This window comes from Chaetodon trifascialis, chromosome 15 (genome assembly GCF_039877785.1).
Source record: "Chaetodon trifascialis isolate fChaTrf1 chromosome 15, fChaTrf1.hap1, whole genome shotgun sequence".
Classification (NCBI taxonomy): Eukaryota; Metazoa; Chordata; class Actinopteri; order Chaetodontiformes; family Chaetodontidae; genus Chaetodon; species Chaetodon trifascialis.
Window position 1 is genome coordinate 22,337,634 of NC_092070.1, and position 22,845 is coordinate 22,360,478.

General features: G+C 45.0%; 1 protein-coding gene across 1 annotated transcript; it reads left to right on the forward strand.

Moving 5' to 3' along the window:
- Window positions 1–2,472: 2,472 nt before the first annotated feature.
- LOC139344158 (neurexophilin-1) lies at window positions 2,473–21,819 on the forward strand. Its single transcript, XM_070982116.1, has 2 exons — window positions 2,473–3,016; window positions 17,517–21,819. Exons 1-2 carry the CDS (start codon window positions 2,960–2,962, stop codon window positions 18,288–18,290), a joined length of 831 nt encoding a protein of 276 aa, XP_070838217.1. The 5' UTR covers window positions 2,473–2,959; the 3' UTR covers window positions 18,291–21,819.
- The last annotated feature ends 1,026 nt before the right edge of the window (window positions 21,820–22,845 follow it).

The window sequence follows — 22,845 nt, forward strand, 5'->3', positions numbered from 1 at the left end:
GCAGAGACCTCGTTCAATGTTCCTCTCAGGCCTGTAAACACTGAATCTTCACAGACGGTGATGAGTGGTGGCACAGCACTTTTTTGATACGTTTTCTGAAGTGACAAGTTTGAGGTTGATAAAACATGTTGGTATAGGTTTATACTTGCAAGGAAAATGTCCTCTGTGTGACTCCGTCCATGTTTTTGTGAAACTCAGTGGCATGCGTATGCAATGTGGTTAATTCACTTGGAGAAAGTCTGCAGATATGTGGATGAAAGTGTGTCAAGTGCTCAAAAAGTCAACCTTAGAGCCTTTAATTCATTGAATTAATGACTTCATTGTGGGGAAGTCTTGAGCCCTCATGAACTGAGAGGCCAGATTACTAACATAGCTAAGAAAACTATTGACACTAGTCTCTGTGGATGCTCCTTAAATGTTAAATTATGTTTAATATAAACATGCAATGCTGTGAGCACCACAAACAAAAAATAATCCACTTCATTTTTTCCTTTGTAATCTCAGTCTGCACAGTTAAATACAGCAGCACTTGAAGTGACAGAACTTCTTTATTTGGTGAATTCACCCTTTAAATGACCTCCATCACCCCTGAGTGCCACCAAACTTCAAGCTTTACCTCCGTCTTGCGGGTGCAGAAGAGACAGCGGCCACTAGAGGGCAGCCAACGCTCATCTATAAACCCCGCAGTCCGGGTCTGTGACATCTCACCAGGCTGTCTGTTGCCTGCAGCTCTTCATTCAAACTGAATTATACTGTGAAATAGGATTACGTGTCAAGCAATGCAATGATTGAGCACAATTGTTGGAGTTTGGCAGGAGAGCGGAATAAAAAGAAAATATACAAACACGCATTCCTATTTGTCATGCTGATGTGAGTTGTCTGTGAAACAACATTAAGATAAGTCGATCCTGGGTGTCAAATGATGGGTATCTGAGCATCCACACTGCTTTTTTTTATTTTTTTCAAGTGAGTAAAAAATAGCAGCCGCTTGTCTGACTGTTCCCCAGAGAGTATACAGACTGAGTTATGGCCCCATAATTATGTGCAGGAGTGAAAGTGTGTGTATGAATGAACGTGCTCCGTTTTAAAAGGCGTTTTATTATGTTTGCTGTTTCTTCAGATTGTGGGCCGGGGAGCGGATCTCCCTTTATAGGTTGCTGTTTCCTCTCCCAGAGAGCTCCCTGATACCCTGGGCAACTGAAGAGGCTGGCTGGAATTATACAGAGACACGTTTATCGTCTGAAATAATCTAATAAAAAAGAAAGAGAGAGAGAGATCAAGCAACCTCCTAAGTCGATGAGCTCATTCCCATCTTTCATCAGCATCTCCTGCATCATAATGAGTGGTGAATTTGTATGTGTGCACAGTCAGATGGGTGGAAGACAGCGTGAAGACTTCCCAGCACCCAAACTCTTTGATGTCTCAGTCACACTGGACTGACTTGGCCTCTCCTTCCTCTGCTGACCCCTCAGTTCTGACCTTGCTCCTTCAGGGGTCGGGTCCCTCAGCATTAGGCCCGTCGAGCCAATTAACCCCAGCGCTGAGATCAATTAACCCTTTTAGCAGATTACATCACATGCATTATTAGCAGGTGGGGGAAACCCACCAGATGAAACAGTTTAAAGTAGTTTGATCCAAGACAAAATGAGGCTGATAGAAAAGGTTCTGACCTGGTGACAGAAAGATACAGACCAGGTTTTCCTCTGTGCTGCCTGTCAGACAGACGAGAGCTGCAGAGAAGGGTGGAAAGAATAGATGGACAGAGAGAAAAGCTCATCTATGAGTCTAATTAAGCAGAAATGGAGCCGTCAGGAGCCAGGGGACCTGCATAGCGATATCTTGCATTTCAGTCCATTAACCTGCTCCTAATGAACTGTGTGTTACTGGGGAAAGTCTTCATTAATCACACCACACTGGAGTGACGGTCACTGGTTCATCGGTGCTCACAGGGCCAGTCAGCTCTCCGCAGCAGGGCTCCGGATCACTGGCCGGCCTGTTGGGGAGGTCACACTGTAACATGTGTGGTTGACAAATTCCTGTCACTGCAAACCTCAGCTTTAGCATCCTCGGTTACCATATGACGCCAGAGCTTTTTGTTGTGACAAGCACAGTGTCTTTCCCAATCAATGATTTCCACCCACCTGCAGCGATGATTGTGTTTAATGACAGGCTTGGTGATGAAAAAATGCCTAAAATGTTGTCAGTGGATCAGTGAGGCAGGCTGCTGATGTCAGAAACGCTGGTATGGGATTGGAAAATAGACACAGGGACATTCACACAAGTGGAACAGATGTTTATTGTTGTACAGCCACTGATTATTTGTTTTAATTGTTTTTTTATTTGTGCGCAGAATGAATTGAGTGGATGGCTGGAAGAGAGACGCTGGATAGGTGGAGGGAGATGTAGATAAGGGAGGGGGTGAAAGAGAGAGAAAGGGGGGAGAGAGAAAAGAGATTTCGTGGAGAGAGAGGCACACACAGAGAGGGAGAGAGAGTAGAAACTGTTAAAACGTGCGTTCGCTCTTGCTCATCTCAGCATCGCTCAGTTTCTGCAGGAGGCTGCAGCTCAGGATCTCCACTGGCACCGATGACCAGATATGATCTGCCCACTTCCCAGTCAAGCCATGTCACTCTGAGCTGGGATCTCTCTATTTGTTTGCATGGATGATAACAGCTTGCCGCATTTTCATGGATTTCAACTAATTTGACTCAAAAACGGGATTGGAGAGAAACAGAAAAGGCAAAAAAAGGAGGACTCAAGTGTTTCCCAGCGGTTTCTTTTTAGGTTTGTGGAAGCTGCAGTTCAGCCTGTCTTGGACATGGGACCGTGCGTCAGCCGAGAGGGATCCCGCGCCAGAGGAAGAGCATCTTCCTGAAGGAGGAAAAGCCCGTGTGCGGGAGTTTTTAATTTTTGTTTTTTTGCGAACGGGGAGGGGGAGCTGTGGGTTTTACGCGCCGGAATGATGCGTCCCAACCGCGGCTTCATCCTGCTCCTCCTCAACGGAACCGCTTGTTTGGTAAGAAAAGAATGGGAGTGGGGGAAAAGTCACAGCGTCGTCTTTGTGCTCTTTGATCCAAATTAGCTTTTGTTATCAATGCCCATCACCTTGTACCTGCGTCACAAGGTACGGTAAGGTGCCTGCTCCCCATTTGCACCAAAACTTCCAAACTCGCCGATGTACGTATAGGCAGCAATCGCGTGGAGAAACGCGTGGAAACGGTTACCAGTAGTTGAGATGATGCTGGTCAAAATGATAAATCAGCAGACGAGCAAGTCACTTGTGTTTCTCGCAGAGATGATTCTCACCTGCTCTGCCCGCCGCTTCCAAACGCGTCCGTGCTGTTGTCTGCGTTACTGTGGAGCTCATTTTGGATTATCAAGTCAATAACGTTCACTCTGACCCTGCTCGGCTCAGGCACGGCGGGTGCACTGTCACTGTTCCCAGCGCAGCGCACCGGGTTGCCGCTGTGCTCTGCTCCGCGCGTATTTGGAGCCACATCAGAACCATAAACGTGTCTTTCATTCTGCATTAGTGAATCACTTGAAAGCCTGTGACGGCGCGAGAAAGTAAGCATTAATTACACGAAAAGTGTCACTTCTCGTGACGGGCAGGTGTAACCGAGCAGAGGCGAAACAAACTGCAGGAGCTTGTTAGAAAATAATCTCCAAGCTTTCACCAGTTTAATATGTGTGTGCGATGATTGAGCTTCAGCAGAGCTTGTCTGCCACCAAACTGCACTCAGAATTGTATGTGAACTGAAGAAAGTGGGTTTACCCTGCAGTGGCTAATACATCTGTCTTAAAATAAAGAATTTAGACCAGGCACAACATCTTTATCACGTTTCTTTTTATTTTTCATATTCATTTGTTACAAGCTGTTGGATGCAAAGGCTGCAGGGTGAGGGCCATGTGGTCTTAGTGTTGGAGATTAATCCCTTAGACAGAGGAGGGGGCACATTTTCCTGTCAAAGATCTACAGAAAGATGCTTTTTTGAGAACTGACACCTTGATTAAATCACGCATTTGAGTGAAACCTCGTCAAAATAAACATTGAGATAATAGCTAATTAATGAGCGCTAATGCATTTGATCTGAGTGAACCGTCACACCTTCCTGAGGACCCCCACTGACCGGTAACACCGGATGTGTGAGCTGATTCTGTAGTCTTAACGAATACTTCCAGCATTACGTAACCTTACAATCAAATTTGGATCAACCCACTCGTCTTTCATGTACGCTTGCAGATTTATTAAAAAGCAGCCTTTAATGAGAAATCAGCTCTTGATACACATGAGAAAACTTGAACATCCTTCTGTTCGGAAACCCCCCGGCTGAGTATCACTGGGCCCAGGAAATGAGCAAGCTCTGAAAACTCACAAAAAAAAAAAAAAAAAAGAGTACAGTGGAAATATTCAAGTGAGGCTGAGTGCTTGTTTGACGCCCCCATTAGCGTCGACATCCCTTCAAAGATGACCTTGTGGCTCTCATATTAAGGTATTATTCAGGTGCTCAGAGTAAAGTAATGGCCCTTTTGGTGGTGTGAGGTTTCGCAGAAAGTGGTTGTGAGAGACTAAACACACACAGATTTATTTAGCCGAGACGGAGCTGTTTTCACAGATCTGAGGAAGAGGAGACCACACGCTGACTTAAAATATGGGGGAAGAGCGCCTTTTCAGCCGTTGTATAACTAGATACAAGAGTGTGGGATAATAGGCTTAGCGCTCACTCTTGTGTTGTTCTGGTTCTGGGAGCATTTTGTGAGCTGCAGGGCTGCAGCCTATTGTAACCCGAAAGGTCTGTGGCTAATGATAGTGAAATTAATTGGGGCTTTTTGTCCCTCTGCAGACCATGTATCTATGAAAAACGTACATGACATCCCTCAGCAGGAGATCTTGGGTAATTCATTAGCCCTGTGACATTGATAAATTATGGAGCAATTAATAAATTAAGTAACTTTTTATTATGCAACAGAGCCGTGATTAATAATCGTATAAGCCTACTATGCATTAAAATTCGATTTGGATGATTTTCTGTTGTAATAGCGCTGCAGTTCTCACAGAGGGTTTAGGTCTCGAGGGGCCTTTTCCAAATGACTGCTTATATAGACGACTATTAACACAAGGTGCCACTGTGGTTGTTGTTCGTGTAATGAATGATGTGTTTCAAATGTTAATTATTCTCTGTATTTGAATGGAGGGTTATGAATAATAGAAACCATCTCAGTTGTGTAATTGACTGGTTGAGAAATTGTGTTTATTTTTGGCGGCGGTTTGAGTTATTTTTCATCTGTGATGCTCAGCAAGCTGGCTGGATTCGTTTCAGAGAGCTAAGTGGCTAATATGCATATATCAAGAGAATAATGTTTAGGAGGAGAGTTTGAGATTTACTGTCTTTTTGCTTTCTTTGTGATCAGCGCTCAGTTGCTGCTGAAGCAGAACCAGGATGTGAGGTGGGGCTGCAACGACTAATCTGCGTTTTATTTTCTATTCTTGGTTCATCACTTGGTTTATAAAATGTCAGAAAATAGAGATTTTCAAATAGCTTTTTTTTGGTCTGACCAACAAAAAAAACAAATATATTGAGATTCCTCATCAAATATTTGGCATTTCTGCTGATTGATTATCAAAATAGATGATCAAAATGAACTTTCCGTCAACTGACGAATCGTCTCAGTTCTTATGTGAATGTCAGTCTTTGTAAGGGGACGATAAATCACGTCACAGATGCAGCAGATGTGAATTGCGTTCGCGCTGTATGCAGAGGAAACACAGGTGCTACAGAAGATGCGTTGACACATTGAAAATAGATCGGGCAGGTACAGAGCGGTGTAACGAAAAAGCAAATGAGAGGAGGTGCAGATAAAGTAGATGAAAAGCTAAAAAAAGAGACCAGTTAAACATCTGCCTCTCAGGGGTTCCTACACCTCATTGACAGTCGCCACAGATTCTTCCTTTTGCGCAAAAAACATCCAAGAAAACACACTTAATCCACACGTGATTACAGCTGCAGCAGTGTGGCTGAGCAGCACAGCACAGGACCGACAGCCTGAATCCTCAGAGCAGCCGGTGAAATCTGGGAGGGCGGAGGTGAACGACAAGCGCTTCCCACCTTCAGCCATCTGAATGAACGCCAACAGAGGAATGCGGTGCACAGGACAGGGCATTGAAGCGAACTGCTTCAGTGAGCTGCAGGCTCTCTCGTACCCGGCAATTACTCCAAAATCACTCCACTTTTCTTATGAGAGCGTTTTTGCTCTGCCTGGCTAAGGAGTTTCTTCAAATAGGTAAACATGATGATAGTTTTACTCCACAAGCAGACATAAATGTTTGCGCTTAATACACATGCACACCCACAAAAGAGCTTATTTATTAAGGTATTCTGACCTTGCACACACTGTAACCTTCATGTGGTGAAGTTCTCTGGGGATGCGCGAGCTCGGCCCTGCATACGTGCTCACTGATGCTCTTTCACACAAGAATTTTCTGGAAGGGATGAGCCTCAGGTAGCCTCTCTGCGGCCATGAGAGACAGGGTGGCTTTATACTCCCTCTGATTGCTTTCAGTGCAGACGCAGACACTGGCCATCATGCTTGATAGCTGAATTTCACCTCTGCAGCTCTGCAAAGAATGTCACTTTTTTTGCAGATTGAATTTCAGTGAGGACACTCATACCTATTCCAAGGTTTGTCTGCCACACTCTTTTCTGTGCATGTAGGTAATTTGAAAATACAAAGGAAGCATGTCACTTGTATGACTCTGCATTGGCGAGCGAGGATCTGCTGTTAGAGTATGTTTTCCATTTCTAAACTTTTCCCATCACCTCCATTTGACTTTGCCATCAGCAAGGAAACACTTACTTATTTAACACGGCTCGTCAATTAAAAACAAATTACGTTCTTACAGTGAAAGCTTCACAGAGCTGAAATCCCTTTCATGACAAAGAGGAATTGTGATTAGGCTGTACAGAGAGCAGCACAGCAATGGCACATTTGAATGATAGCACAGCAGTACAACAACCGAGACAACAAAAGGCATAAAAATCCAAGCAAAACTCCCTGTACTTTGCCTGGAACGCCACAAGACAGCATGGTGCAACAATACACAAACACACACCTGAATGTGTGTGTGTAAGATTGCAATGCAGAGGCTGTCTGGTGCTAATTCTAACCACATCAGACTCCTCTCTGCGTTTTGGCCTGTCACAAAGTCTTAGATTCACGTTTCTCAGATACCTGTCGTCCTCGCAGGGGTCACTGACCTTGTCCACCCAGATTCATCCCCGGATAAGCAGAAATACCACCTTAATCCCGAGAAAACAAACAGAAAAAAACTCACTGTCTCGTACAGCGTATATTGCATGCAGACACAAATGTGAGACAGCGGCAGCAGAGTGAATACTAATTTCATTTTTTATTTTTTGGGCTGTCTCGCTCCCTCGAGTCTTCCTCTTTGCCATCATTGTTGCAATCTGCATGTCAGAGCTCATAAGCCTCTACTCTCCACCTCACATCCCACACAGACGCAGGAAACACAAAACTCATTCATGATTGTCAAATTTCTATCATAAGGGAGGGTTTGGCTGCAAAGCCACAGTGGAAGCAGACACAGAGGTTTATTGTGCTCACGAAATCTGTCCTTTATTTTCCCCCTGTGGCTGCATAAAGACACATAACAGGGCGATTTGAGGGGGACAATTATCAGGTCATGGCATCTTCATCAGCAGCGGCAGCACATTAATGTGCACTTCCCTCGTTGGCCATTTATTTAGGGAAAGCAGCAACTGTTTAAATGGCATAAAACCTGGGACATGAGCTAAATCAAATATCTAAATTAAGTTGAATTCAATATTAAGAAAACTCATTTTGTTTTATTTGGTAAACCAAGAGTATAATTGCTTTAATAGATAGTGAGTTTGAGACACTTTAACAGGGTTCCTTGGAGAAATTATACATAACAAGTTTAACTGGAAAGATATTAATGTGACTTTGTGTGAAACTGCAAAAGAAAATAAGATACCTGCTGAATCAACGCAGACCAGAAACAACTGCAAGACATTTCCTGTCGTTTTATCTGGTGTATGACACAACGATGCACGCTGATGGAGCAGCAACGTTTCAGACATCTGAAGCTTCAGCTGAAACACCAAACTTACTCAAGCTTCTCAAACGTGAGGACTAACAGTACAACAGGATAACAGTGGAATCAAAATCTTTAAGTTTTGGACTGCGACAAGTGAATTTAATTGACTGTTAAACGTTTTATGGATGAAGCAGAATTACTCAGTTAATTGAGAAAACAATCGATGGATTAATGGATATTTAGAACAGTTGTCAGATGCAGCTCTGCCCCTTTTATTTTTTATTTTTTACTTCCATTTCCACTGTTTTCTGAACGCAGATTGTTCAGTTTATACATTATTATTTCAGTTTCTGAGCTTCAGCCTGCATTTTCATGAAGAACCTGGAGTTCATTTGCCTCTAATTTTTCTAAACTTTTGAAGAAAATGTTAAGCTATTCCTCACTGCAGGTACCATTTCAACAGACCTGGTTTGCACACGTGCCTGTTGTCTGTCATCCTTAAATTTGATATGTGCTCTTGAAGGGAAGCCACATAGGAACGGGCCTCTGGTGCAACCAGTCAGTGATTTGTTCATTTTTAATGGGGGGGGGGTGGCCCAGTGGGAGCACCGCCCACCCCTACATCACCAATCAACACACACACCCGTGTGTGCTGCAGGACGCCTTAGCTAACATTTCTGATTCTGCAGTTTTATCCAGTTATCTTCCTCGTCTCCGTACTCCACTTTGTCCTTTATAACTGTGTATTGAAGTAAGGCGTAATTACACTTTTAAGTTTCATGCAGCGGACTGAGTTTATTCAGAAAAGCTGTCCTCGTGTTTCTCACAGTACACTACATGCAGGCCCATTTTCAGTTTCATGACCCCTTAGATTTTTCTTTACCATCTAAATTCCTTGAAGCACACACAATGAACGGCATGCAAAATAAAAAAGAGAACATTATAGCCCGATACAGCCAGCAGAAGCTCGTTAATGGGAGAAAAAAACTCCAACATCACTGAAAATAAACAGGAGATATTTGCACCCTGAAATAACCAGCAAAGGGAGTGTAAATCCATGAATATAGAACAAGTTTGTGTTCCCTGTAAAACATCTACAGTAAAAATTCTATCTGCAGTCGCGACTCCTCTAAAATACTTTGTCACAGAGGTGGTTCGGTCTGGGTGTATTCTTAACAGCACACATGCCTCTGAATGATCACAGAAATATTATAGGAATATTACTGGAATACAACAGGAGGCCTTTATGATCCACATACTCACACTCGTCACTTTGATCGTGAAGGTGACGCTATAGAGTATATACGCTACAGTGCATCACAGTATGCACACTATACAGCTCAAAGAATATTATAGATCCCAGAAAACACTGACGGAATAAAGAAAAAAAAGTCGTCTGCTGCTTCAGCACCACGGCCAGCGCCATGGATTTATCAATACACACCACAATTAAACTACTGATATTTCAGAGTCATGGTCGGAGGCATTGATCGTAACCTGCACAGACCAGACGAAGTCAGACGAAGGATGAAGGAGTCAGAGCAACTGAAGGCAGGCGAACAAGCATTTTGGTCTGATTTTGCTCCAACTTTTCATGTTAGTCTCTGTTTTTGTATAATAATAATAAGCAAAAGGAAAAAGAGGCGTATAAACATGGAGCGGCCGCGTTGAGCAGCACTGCCTGTGTTACAGTGGACCACCTCTGTGGTTTCCTGCCTCGTGTAAAACAGTTTGAGTTATGCACAACCACAGCGAGAATGACCCAAGAGGTGCACCTCTTCCCCCCTGACCACTCGCTGAGGAAGACAGCAGGGGACCCCCCCCCCTCCTCCCCCGTCCTTCCACCTCACCCCCCACCCCCCTCCTCCACCCCAGCTCCCAGCAGTCGCACAGACAGAGAGAGACAGACAGAGAGAAAGCGTGCTCCCTGACACTCTGACAGCCCTTCATGGTGAAGCGCTGAGCTGTCCTGAAACAGAATACGATGTCTGCTCAAAACCAGCACAGCTTCTCGTTGTGGCATTGCTCTCTGGGAGACTGCAGGGGAGACAGAGCAAATCCTGGAAGAATATCTGTAGCTTTGTCTGCTGGGTTGGATAGTGAAGGGTGGATTACACTGCACAGCTTAAAGAAAAATGACTCGTAGCCTTGGGTAGAATGAGTGGGTATAACTCCCAGAGGATCCAGATAAAGATGCGCTTGACTTTCACATGGAGGAATAACTAAGGATGGGAAAATCCATAACAGACGTTTTAATTTCAGAGAGCGTCTGCGGGAACTGACAATAGCAAAAGTTGTTTTACTGCATAGTGAAAATGTTATGGAGAGTGTCAATATAGAATGAAATTTTCAGCGTTTCAAGATCTGTAGGTATACAAACAATATTAGCAAAGGCGATGTGGGACCAGGGGACGTGGGCTTATTTGAAGGGGGAACTCCAGGCTGTCAGTTCAGTTTAACGCTGAAGGAAACCAAAGCTTTTCCGATGCTGCAGGCTCGGAGGTTCATGCTGACCTCATCGTGGTGTGAATGAAGCTGCTGGACGCCGCGCCAGAATGAGACCGCTCGAGCAAAAGCCCATTTATATTCTCAATTCTCTCACAATCTGTAAACAGTCTGTTCTGCGTCAATGAACATCTAGTGTGCAGTTCACCGGCGTGCTGCCCGGTGACGGTACAGTGATTTTCAGGGTCAGAGCGGTGCACATGTCCAGACAGGGCCCGCTGAGGGTCTTTATGGGTGTTTCCAATTAAAGCAGTGCACAGCCACAGGGATCAGGGAATTTGGCTGAACTTGAAAGGAGCGTTTCAAGTGTAATAAATGGGTAATAGGAACATTTTTTTGCAGAGTACAGTGATTTCTGAATTGAATTGAGAGTGTATCGCTGCAGAACATGGGACAGCGATGACTTGCAATTATTTCAACCTTTATTTCTCCAGGAGATGTCAGTGTGAGCAGTCATGCACTAGTCAAGCACAGCCACACCACACTTCACAGTGGTCCTGTTAAGGGTGTTGTCTTGTTGCCAAAGATCCGCTGACCTAAAGCACAAAGTATTTTTTTGTTTTTTGCCTCTGTAGTCTGGTTCTACTTGCTTTGCATTCGTGGTTAAAGGAAACCAGCAGAGAGGACCACATTATGTGGCATCAAAGTCAGATTCTTTGTATGTCAAACCATCCACCACGACTTCCTCCCAAAGCCTTTTTGATAACAGAATATCTACCAGACGGCTGGAGGTCACCTAACACGTAGGCTGTTTTATGAGTTGAACAATGTCGTTTCTCTGGTGTCATTCTGAGGCGGACTGCAGTTCACACCTGTTATCAGGATTCCTGTCGAAGTCGGCACTTGTCATCGGATTTCACTCCCTCACGTTTGGTTGTGTGTCTTAAAGGAAAAAGTTCGACTTCTGCTCGAGGAGCTGTGTCAGTCCGGTACCTCGCTGTTGTCCGAGCTCTGTGGTGTGTGCAAATTAACTGTGTTTTGAAGGTTTGCAGTTTGCATGCAGCCTGTGAGTCTAGACAGAGCTGCGAAGCAATCAGGGATGCACTCGTGTGCACGATGCAAATGTGAACACATCTGGCCCACCTCTAAATGTCGCTGACATGATGGAGTCCCAATGCATTCTGGGTGCAACCACATCTGTGTTTAAAGTCCACTAATGAGCCGATCCTGAGATTCATTGCATTTTAGTGCCGCTGAGAGTGTGAATGGAGCCCATTCGCACAGTTACACACATTGCCAGCTGGGTGCTGCACAAACCATTGTCTTCTGATTTAACCACTTAGCACCTTTGCTGAAGCAATTCAGCTGCCTTGCTTAAGAGCATATTAATGAACAAGAAAGCATAATTCATTTGTTTTTTGGTCGGGAATTGACACTGGCAAGTGTTTGTGCTTTCAAGCTGCTGGACGTGCTCAACAACCAACCGACAGACTGGCACACGAAGTGAGGCAACAGCCCTCGACAAGAAAGCGTCTAGTCGAAGCTTTTTATACCTGAACCTCCATCAGACAGTTGTAAAGTCCTTCCAGTTTTTACCAGACAGGTGTGAATACTGTAGCAGCACTTTAATCAGCACCTTCCCATCAGCCCATGCTCAGCTCCCCACGCTCTCCGGGGAGACACTGGGGAGAAACCGTCCCCTGCCGTCCCTCTACACCCTCCTTGCACTGCCAACTTGTCAATATCTTATAATGTAAAAATGTGATAGCCAATTCAGAGACCGACTTCACTCTGAGCATACAAAATGAGCCCGAGTCCACCGGGACCACACAAGTGAACCTGCCCAAAGTGAGCCGGAAAAGCAGGCAGAGGATGCAGAAAGAAAGAATAGATGGGGAAAAGAGTTAAGAATAAAAAGATTCAGTGTAGTGAGTTTGTTCACCCGCTGCAGATCTGAGCTCCAGTGACCCCCAAGAAGCCAGAGTAAATTATTCATTACGAGTCAAATGGCTTGTTTCTTGTGAAATTACCTTTCTCTCCCTCACCTCCTCTTGGATCTACACTAGCCAGAAGAATAATTAGTTATAAGGGCGCAGCCATTTTCAGACTTTAATCATGTAACAGAGAAGTCTCCTGCAGTGAGCATATTAGATCTGGAGACGGGGAGAGGAGACAGAAAAAAAAAAGAATAAAGCATTGACGAACACTTAAGAAATCTGAGCTGCCTGGGTCTTTAATTAAAAATTGATGTCATATTAGAGATGAAGATTTCGAGTGAACAGCCAGAGGAAAATGGAGTGCTTATTGAACTTGTCAGCTCCCCAGGACAAGCACATGCTTTCAGCCCCGCTGGGTGGCTCAACAGGCAGATTATCTGTATCAGTCAATCAACCAATTAATCAATTTCACTTTAGATCATGCACGCATTAAGAAACCCATGAGACACATCATGCCAAAGACATGCATACATACACCTTAGGAAGCATTTCTTTGATGATTTGCAGGTCAGTGCTCTTAACATTGAAATGAAGCAAGTCCTAAATATACTGTACGAAAAATCTGGTCACCAACACTGATGCTGGTGAGAGTGAAGCAAAACAGTGAAGACGGGGGCAAAATAATCAAAACAATGAGCTGGAAGCCATTAAAATGCTCCGTCAAGCTGAGAGGAAAGTCAGGTGACCGAGTTCATCACCCCCATTTCACATTAAGCATCGTCATTTTATCCAGTGTTAGTGTAAAAATGTTGAGTATCATGAATGAATTCTAATGAATTCATTATTTAGTCTACTTAATTTCAGTTTCTTTATGCCCAAGGTGACATTTCACCATTGCTTATTTTGTCCAAGAAATATATTTGATTTTACAATGATACAACACAACAAACGCTCAGACAGGAGAAGCTGGAACCTGTCCGGCATTGTGGCAATTGATCAATAATTAAAATACCTTTTGGTGGCTCAATTATTATCATTTGAGCTCTAATCCCCCATTTCTGACATGAAAACATGTGCAGTTCTTTGGAGGATATCTGCAACCCTTCTGAATGTGTAAACCCAAGTATGGGCCTAATTTTGGAACATTATCCCACTTGTCCAGCTGACACACTGGTCGCTCACCAGTCCGCTGCTTCCGTGAGAGTTGCGGCACAGATTTCAGTTAAGTGGCTCCCTGATCTCTGTGCAATATTATGGCAACAGTGTGCTTCTGTCACCGAGGGAGAGGGGTTAAAACGGTGTACCTGTCACTGTAACAGGCTGATTATTGCCTGTGGAGCTGGCAGGCTTGTGAGGATCGCTCCCCTCCCCACACTCCCTGCTGGGAGAGAGGCCTGGGGCCTGTGCTCACTGAGGCTGAATGACTCACAATTACCACAGCGACAGAGCCTGCAGCCACCTCCCATCCTCTCCAGCCGTTTCACTGACTCACTTAGCGCACATGACAAATGACAAAATCACCTCGAACCTCCGCCCCCTCACTAAGACCCGATTGCCCGTCGCCCACACTTTGCCTACAGTACTTAAAGCCGGGATGCATCTTGCCAAGCGTCATGAAACAAAACAAACTTGGTCTCAAAGTAACTTGTTCTGGCCTTTCAAAGCAACATATTATTGTGTTGCACTGTGTAGATGGTTTAATGTGCACATTTTAGTGTGACCTAGCGTAACCTTTGACATGAACACTGCAGCCCTGGAAATACTCTGCTGATATTTTGAAACTCATCAGAACACTTCTTTCATGTTACAACGCTGGCCGCTGAACAAATAGATATTATTTGTGGTGCATCATCAAAGGATGACTTCTTGGACTGTGTTTTAAATATGAAAGCATGTGAGTGGCACGAATACCCAAAGCAGACATGATGAGTGCTCAGCTGCTAACAAAAAAGCTTCATGTTGTGCATGCTAAAACGCGAAAATATTCCAGTAAAATGAGGCAATGCATTAATCTTTTGGCGTAGCGAGGACAACAGTGAACTCCAGGGTTTCTCTCCACCATTTCAACTTGCTTACATTGCACAAGTCAAAGCTGGGAGCGCGCTGATAGTTAAATCTTACACCTCATATACTCTCCTAGTTAAATGCAGAGTGGCGAGAGAGTTGTAGCAGTGTGCAGTTTTTCAGAATGGAGTGGAAAAGAAGTGATTGTTATAGTATTTAATGATGAGAAATATGCTATGTGCTGCTGTATAATGCGTTACCTCTCTGACCTTAGAAAGGCATTGTTCACCACATCTCCTACTGCGCATATTCAAGCAACCGGCACACAAAAAGCTCTGCTACAGGCCACTTATGAGAGCATTTACCTGCAAAAATTAAACCACAACTGCATTTTAAGGCATCATGGTGTTTTGGACAATCACACAGTATGTGTCCTCCCGCTGCACTGATCATTGCAGCTCTGGCTCAGTTTTCCCGTCTTTTCTTTAGAGCCATATTAAGCTTATTTTAACATTTGTCTTTGACAATGATGCTGCGCACTGAATCTGACACCTCCAGCAGTGCCAGACACTTAAATCTTCTGTTCAACAATAGCACGATGCTCACTTCATCTCTCCTCCTGCAGCCTGGCCTCTCAGGCTCTCTAATGAAGACTGTGCAAGAGGGGGGGGGGGATGCCTTGCTCAATATGTAAGCTACAGCAAAGCACACTGCAATATGTTTTTGCTCAGATATGAACGCTGGCGCCATCTGAGAGTCGCTCTAGACGAGCGGCGGCGCTGGCAAAATGATCAGGATCTTTAAAGCAAGGGGCAGCTACACAAAAATCAAGTGAAATATTTTTCAAGAACCCTTTTTGTAGGACACTGCAGGGGCTCTTAAGTGCTATCTGGGGAGGCAGGCAGAGTGCTACCCTCTGTGCCCAGCAGCCACCAGCTCATTGAAGAAGAGAAATCAAACACAAACGAGCCCTTCAATAGGATCCGTGGGGAATGGTGTATTTGTCATCAAAGTCGTCCTGCCCGGCCTCCACTCCCCCTCTGAAAAAACTAAGATACATTTGAAAAGATAAAAATCAATATGTCTTCAGCTCCTCCGAATTTTTTTTCATTATTAATGAGTTTGGGATTCTCGAAGAAGCTATCAGAACTATCTGATTGGAGAGGAAGGAGTCCTTGTCAAGGCTGTTAGCGGCCCCTGTGGGGAGGCTGAAGGATCTGAGCGGCAGTGTAGCGTAGCAGCAGACAGGTAACTAGAGGAGAGGGCGTCTGGCCTCTAACACCCCCGTGGTAATAGGGCCAGATTAAGGGAAAAGTGGAGTCCTCTCATCTGAGTCCAAACACCAGACCACAACCACATCAGCGGGAATCCTCGCAAGGCAGTTGAAATGCGATACACGTTGTTATGAAAGGAAATACATGTTTTTAGAGAGACAGAAAATCAATATCGCTGACTGACTGCGGTGCAAGTGAACAAATCTGAGCGAGCTTGAAAAACCTGCATAAAATGGAATAAGAATGAGTCAGACTTAATAATCCTGACTAAGCCTGTATAAGGAAGCCCTGGCAGTCAAGACAGTAGATGGATCAGAGCACAGACAGGAATACATGCATTATGCATCATGGTAAAATCTCTCCGGGTAGAGCGCGCGCACACATACACAAACCCATCCCGTCATTTGCATCGCTTATTGTTAAACGTTTACCACAACTCAAAACTCACAAGACACATGTGTGTGTGTGTGTGTGTGTGTGTGTGTGTGTGTGTGTGTGTGTGTGTGTGTGTGTGTGTGTGTATGTTCTCCACTGTCAGACCAAAGGACATAATAATGCTGGATACTTCTATGGCACATTAGACAGAAGCTACCTGTTAATAGATCATTACCGTTGAATAATTACCCATTACTTTGCTCTCACATTCACACACTCCTCACAAAGCTACTGCTGAGCACAGCAGCACTATCTTATCTCCCTCAGTCCTCTTCCCCTCCCCTCGGTTGATGTTAACATCTGACAGCTTTGTGTGTGTGCCGATACAGATTTTTTCCTTTAATTAAAACACTGGGAGTCTTAATTGGACATTACACTTTATTCTCCGTCCCCCCCCCCCCCCCCCCGCTTGCCCACCTCTTCTTCCTCAAACACTTTGATCCTCCGACCAAATCTTTGGAGGCAATAATAGTTTCGCCTGTACCCAGGCTCGCACTGCAGTGCTTAAGAAGCAAAAAGCTCACTTTAAAACAGGAAACACAGCTTAGTCCACTTTTAGCTGGAGTTTCTTTCTTTAAGGTTTTATATAAGAACAATTCCTCTCCAGTTAGATGATCTTCAAGTACCCTTTTCTGACTTTGTTCCGGTGAAAATGAGATGCTTTGAGAGGGAAACATTAAGATAACACCCTGAATGATGCTTTAGCAAGGTAGAAATTAGCACTTTATAACTGTTATCATGAATCCTCTCTCCTTTCGGCGCATCCTGACACTTTATAAGCGCATAAATCAACCTCCAACTGTTGTCAGAGAAGCAGCTCTAGAAGGCATTTCTTAATGGCATAGCTTTATTGTTTTACAGGATTATAGCCTTTGTGGAAAATTGTCCACCCTCACAAATATTGATTAAACTGCCAAAGACCACAGGAGTAACACGCTTTAGGTGAATTCAGTTTTGTGCGTGGATTTCGTGTTGTGAATGCGGTCGTTGATCCCTCTGGCCTCGCCGGCAGCTCCAGGGAGGCATATGAGCCCATTACCGGTGAGTTTAGGGAATTACACTGGCTGTGTGAAAACTAGACATAAAGAAGTATTTTCTCTCACAGCAGAGGTAAACAAAAGAATGTAATAATAGCAATACCTGCGAAAATTTCAACCATTTATTTATATATATAACATTGATAGAATGTCACGGTTACTACCACTAGAGGTATGAACTGTAAATTAAGTATTGATTAAACCTTTAATTTGTTTTCTGTCCACGTTTCTTTCTACCTTGCTAATAACTGCCTTCTTTCTTTCTCTATTTTCTTCTTCGATCCCCACCTCCACCTCCTCTCTCCAGGTGGCCCTGGGTCAAGAAGACGACTCCTCCAGCCCCAAGAGCTCTTCAGACGACTCCTCCAAGACGGTGGGCCTCCTGAGCGGGCAGGCTCCCCTCTCGCCTCTGAGCCGCTGGATGCTCCACAGTAAGAGCAGAGCTGCTAATGCCACCTCTCTGGAGCTGCCCTACCGCTCCCCGGTCCCTTTCTCCAAGCAGGAGTTTTCTAAACAGGAGTTCTGGGAGATGTTGGGCAGCGACCTGCTCAAACCCGACGCCTCCAGCTCCAGGGTCAAACGCCGGCCCATCGTTAAGACCGGCAAGTTCAAGAAGATGTTTGGCTGGGGAGACTTCTATTCCAACATCAAGACGGTTAGGCTTAATCTGCTGATCACCGGCAAGATTGTGGACCATGGTAACGGCACGTTCAGCGTCTACTTCCGCCACAACTCCACGGGCCAGGGCAACATCTCGGTCAGCCTGGTGCCACCTGTCAAGGCCGTGGAGTTTGACCTGGAGCGCCAGAGCGTGGTCTACCCCAAGGACTCAAAGATCTTCAACTGCCGCGTGGACTATGAGAAGGTGGATCGCAGCAAGCGCACCTCACTGTGCAACTACGACCCATCCAAGACCTGCTTCCAGGAGCAGATTCAGAGCCACGTGTCCTGGATTTGCTCCAAGCCTTTCAAGGTCATCTGCATCTACATTTCCTTCTACAGTACGGACTACCGCCTGGTCCAGAAGGTTTGCCCGGACTACAACTACCATAACGAGATGCCCTACCTGCCTTCGGGCTAGAGGACTTGTAGGGGGGAGGAGAGGTGGGAGGGGAGAGGAAAAGGGGGGTGAGTAGGAGTGACTGCGACACATGAGGAGGAAACGAGGGCTGTGAATAGTCCTGAATGCCACTGTGGCTGCAACACACCTTAAAAAAAGCCCTCTCTGTAGCCTGACTACTGTAAGATGTAAAAACATATATGCAAAACAGAAACTACAGTATGCAGATAATGAGGCATTCATTAACTGGACTGGTAGTGAAAATCAAATACCGCCAACACGCACATTCTTACCTCAATCCAGTTTCTAAATGCCAACTTTTCGCCAGCTATTTTCTCTCTTCCATTAAGTCATTTGTGAATGTTGTCTGAATGTCCTTTTAATCACCCTTTACATTACGGCTCTTTTGCAAAGTCGCACGGCGGCATTTTCGGTGAAAGCGCGCTTTCGGGTGCCGGGATACGATTCACTGGAGGGTTGTATACAGAGTCAGACTTTATTACAAACATCATGTGGTGTTTAAAATCCTGCACTGTAAAGGCAAAAATGATAATGATTTAAAACAGCAGAGGGAACACAAAGCGTTGTTTTTCCTCACAAAGAGCTAATGAATGTAAAGTGTAACTAACCGCAGACTCATTCAGGTTACACTCTTTTTAAAGGGCATCCCAGAAAAGTTCTGTCTTACTCATCCTCTCACCCCCCCCCGTCCACCTCCTCATATGCAAGCATCCCACCACAGCATTGTCACCGTGCGTTTACTTTTGCAGCCTGCCAAGTCTAATCACACTATATCTCTCAGTTATGTCACCTCCATTTCAATGAAAGAGGAAAAGGAGGGAGAGAGGGGGTGAAAAAAACAATACAATTTGCAAGAAAAAGCAATTGCTCAACAAAGATTTAGGGCCAGGGCTTAAGACAAGTTCAGTGCGAGGGAAATAACTAGATTCTGCATAGAGATAGAATTGGCCCTCCACACTTAACAGAGAGAGGTGGAGGAGTGAAAGAGGGAGAGATTCAGTGAGCTGTTTTAATTAAAGTGGAGAAGGAGAATATGCAGCTCCTTCTATTGTCCCCTCTGTATGAAAAGATTACATTTTGTTGCCGTCAGGATTCCTGATTTCACGCCTTGATAACTTTGACTGTGAGAGGGAGATTGCTCTCTCCCGACAAATACTGTGTTCACTAAAGTCGGCCCGTTATCTTGAATAAATGAAAATATTATCATAATAATTACATATAATTTAATCTCCTTTAGAACTAATTAAGGTTTCAACGAGAGGGCAAAATGTATTCCTAAAAATCAAGTCAGCGGGTAGGAGGATAAGAGGACGTTCGTGGAGACGGTTGTGCTTTTGCGCGGAGCCGGCAGCCACAGCTCAGCCCAGAGTTAACTGCTCTCATTAAGATAAATGGCCACTGGCTGGCCCATCTCATGTTTCTCTCACAAACAATATCAGCGCACAGTCGTGCACAATGGAGCTATGAATTAGGTGGCCTGACATTTCGTGTGCGGAGAGGTTACCCCCATCCTGCTTATGAGGACACAATGACTCTTCAGTTCATTAACGCTGAACAGTCACAAGACAGGTGTGAAGAGCCATGAAACGGTGATATCAGATAACCGGTTTGATGCTAATGTGCTGTGATGTCAGGGATATAAGCACAGATCTGTGCATGAGCACGCTTGGCTGGAAGCGTGAAGTGACGTCCCAGGTCCCAGCTCCTGTGTGTGTGTGTGTGCAGCACAAGGCTGGACGTCAACGCGTCGCCTTGCCTGCTCTGCGTGAGAGGGAAAGCACCGTCACAGGACTAAAGATAGAAACAAAGACCTGTAAATCTGCACATCAAAGCTCTGAGTTTTTAATTTACTCTTAAAGAGGGGGGTAGCTCCTCTCCATATGCTACCAAATCAACTTGTGGCCCAGAGCAAATGGAGGCAGCGCACAGGCGAGTCTGCAGGCGACAGACAGCTCCACCACCCGCAGTAATGATGAAGGCTGTTCATCTGGCGAAGCCTCCTCTTGCGTGCGATTGTTTTATTGAAACAGATATTTCATATATGCGCCGGCTTGGCTGCTTGCTTCCCACACGTATCTGCCTGGCTCTTACTGTAAGTGTCTCACCATCAAGAATCCTCACAGAGGGGCTTTTCCCAAAGAGGCGACCATTAATCAGAGCACCAACTACCAGAAAGTCTGATTTGTGCCACAGCACAGTAGCTGTTTATGCAGTATTCATTTGAAAACATACATAAAGAGTCCCAGCGGAAGATGTAATATAAATGTAGGTTTGGCAGCAACTGAAACCAAAAGCCTGATAGTGTGGAGGTCCTTTCTCTGGACTGCTGGACGAGACACAAAGCTTCATGTGTGTAAAATGCATCTCAACCAGCATGAATGAACCACTGCCTCTTGCTCCGTTCATCCATTTCCTCTTCCTCCAGCGCTCTCTGGCCCTTTTCCCTCCAGACGCCTGCATGTTGCTCAGTCATCATGTCTTCACGCTGTCGTCCTCTCCCCGTGTGTGACCCGGCTCACTGGCCTAAGCCTCCACACCCTCTCCACCTCCCTTACCCTGGCGCTGAACCCCGCTGTGGGTAGTTCCTCATTGCTGCCCTGCCCGCCCTCCTGCGCACGGCGCTGAGCTGAGCTGGCTAATCTCTGTGATCTTAATGCCGAGCCAACTGAACATCAGCAGTGAGAACTCCCCTCTCTCCTTCTCTATCTATCTATTTCTCTCTGTATCTATATCCCATCAAACAAATGCGTGTGCACACAGAGTCTTAAGATGTGCCGGTTTAGGTATTTTCCTCTCTCCTGTTCAAAGCATCTTACATAAGCCCCTGGATTGTGAGGACACGAAATCTCCTCGAGAGCATGCCAACGGAGTGCCCGACACAGATACGCCCCAGTGACCTCAATACTCCTCTCCCCCCTCCTGCAGAGATGCTGGATACTCGCACATGTTTGAATCAAAGCTGGGCAACATGAGCCCACAGCACTGAACTCATGTAGAAAAACACGGACACATCTCGGGCAACCTGCCGAGAAGAGGCCCCTCACTCTGCTCCTGACCGATCCTCTCAGATTTACAGCAATACTCTCGCCGAGACTCCACCCTCTCCGCCTCCGAGTGAAAGACAGGCTGCTGGACTAAGTTTAAGAGACAGTCACGTTGCTGTGCGATGGACGGTGTTGTTACTGCAGCAGCCTTACTGTTGACCCATCCAGTGCCAACAGACGTGTGGATATTTGGCCTTAGAGACTGCAAGACAACACTGGTCCACTCAGCAAAGAATAGTAACAGAACCCGACTGTCAAAATCATAAATATACATATATATATAAAAGCTAAGAGTCCTCAGATCTGAATAAAGTTGTATTTAAATGTGGGTCATGCAGTGGAGGTTGTCTGTTTTATCTTTTTGTTCCTCATGGTTTTGTTTCTCTGTGTCATGTGGATGATATACTGTATGGATGATACGATGGCATTTACTGTGGTTTTCAACATTCTAAAAATCAATAAAGTACACGGAAGTACTTAAACCACTTCAGCTGTAGAGAGACAGACTCCAGTCTTATATCTGATTGTGCTTCATGTGTAGGAAGAGTGTGTCAACAATGCTGAAGTCTCTATTTTCTCATATTTGCATACCCATACTGTGTGCCAGCAGCAAAGAGAAGATGTGACAAAAATTTTTGCTGAGGGCTCTTGCAGATATACATGCAGAGAGAGAAACAGAAGGAGAATAAGGAGCAGGGAGGAAGCTGGCATAGAGAGAGAGAGAGGAAGGAAATGTTTCAACTGGAATGATGCATGAACACAACTCGATCCCTAATTAGCTTCCCCCCCCCCCCCCCCACACACACACACACACACTCTCTCACTCTTGGTTTCTTTGTTGTTCATCCTTGCACTCCCCGTTCATTTTAAGATGTAATTGACATTAAATTCATTCTACTTCTTAATTAAATCCCAGACAACTGTTAACGAGGGGATGGGTTCAAACATTCAGCTCACAACATCCCTTTAAACAAGATCGATTAAGGCATGGCTGGCGGCAAAGCCAGGCCCTCCAACCCCCCCTTCACGCCCCCTTGTTCCCATAAAAGTGCTGCCTGCCTCAGGATAACCTTGCCGGAGATGATGAAAGGGAGGCAAATAAGTCAACATGGAGACAGAAGAATAGAAATCTAATTTGGAAGAAAGCAGGATTGAGGTTAATGTGAAATCTGTGAGAGCAGAATGCCGGGCGAGCGTGCACACGGACACATTGCAGCACGTGCACGGACGCACATGGAGGGTGCAAACTGCAGGCAACAATCATCGATAATGGACATAAGGGTTTACAAGAAGTACAGAGACTTTTTGTTGTCGAGGAAGAGAAAACATTTCAAGAGTGTGAGCTTCTCAGGGAGGAAAGGGCATTTCAGCATGAGTAATGGGAAGCTGGACGATAGTCAATTGAGAAAATAACTAGTCATGGCATGAGGAGGCGGGAGAAGGCGTGCAAAGCTTAAAATGATAAATAGACATTCAGAAAAATAACCTTGAGGTATGAAAACGTGTGTCTG

Excerpts from the sequence above, each read along its gene's own strand:
- LOC139344158 (XM_070982116.1), top strand. The coding sequence starts at position 2,960 with ATGATGCGTCCCAACCGCGGCTTCATCCTGCTCCTCCTCAACGGAACC. Across the intron at positions 3,017-17,516 it reads TCAACGGAACCGCTTGTTTG|GTGGCCCTGGGTCAAGAAGA; the intron begins GTAAGAAAAGAA and ends TCCTCTCTCCAG.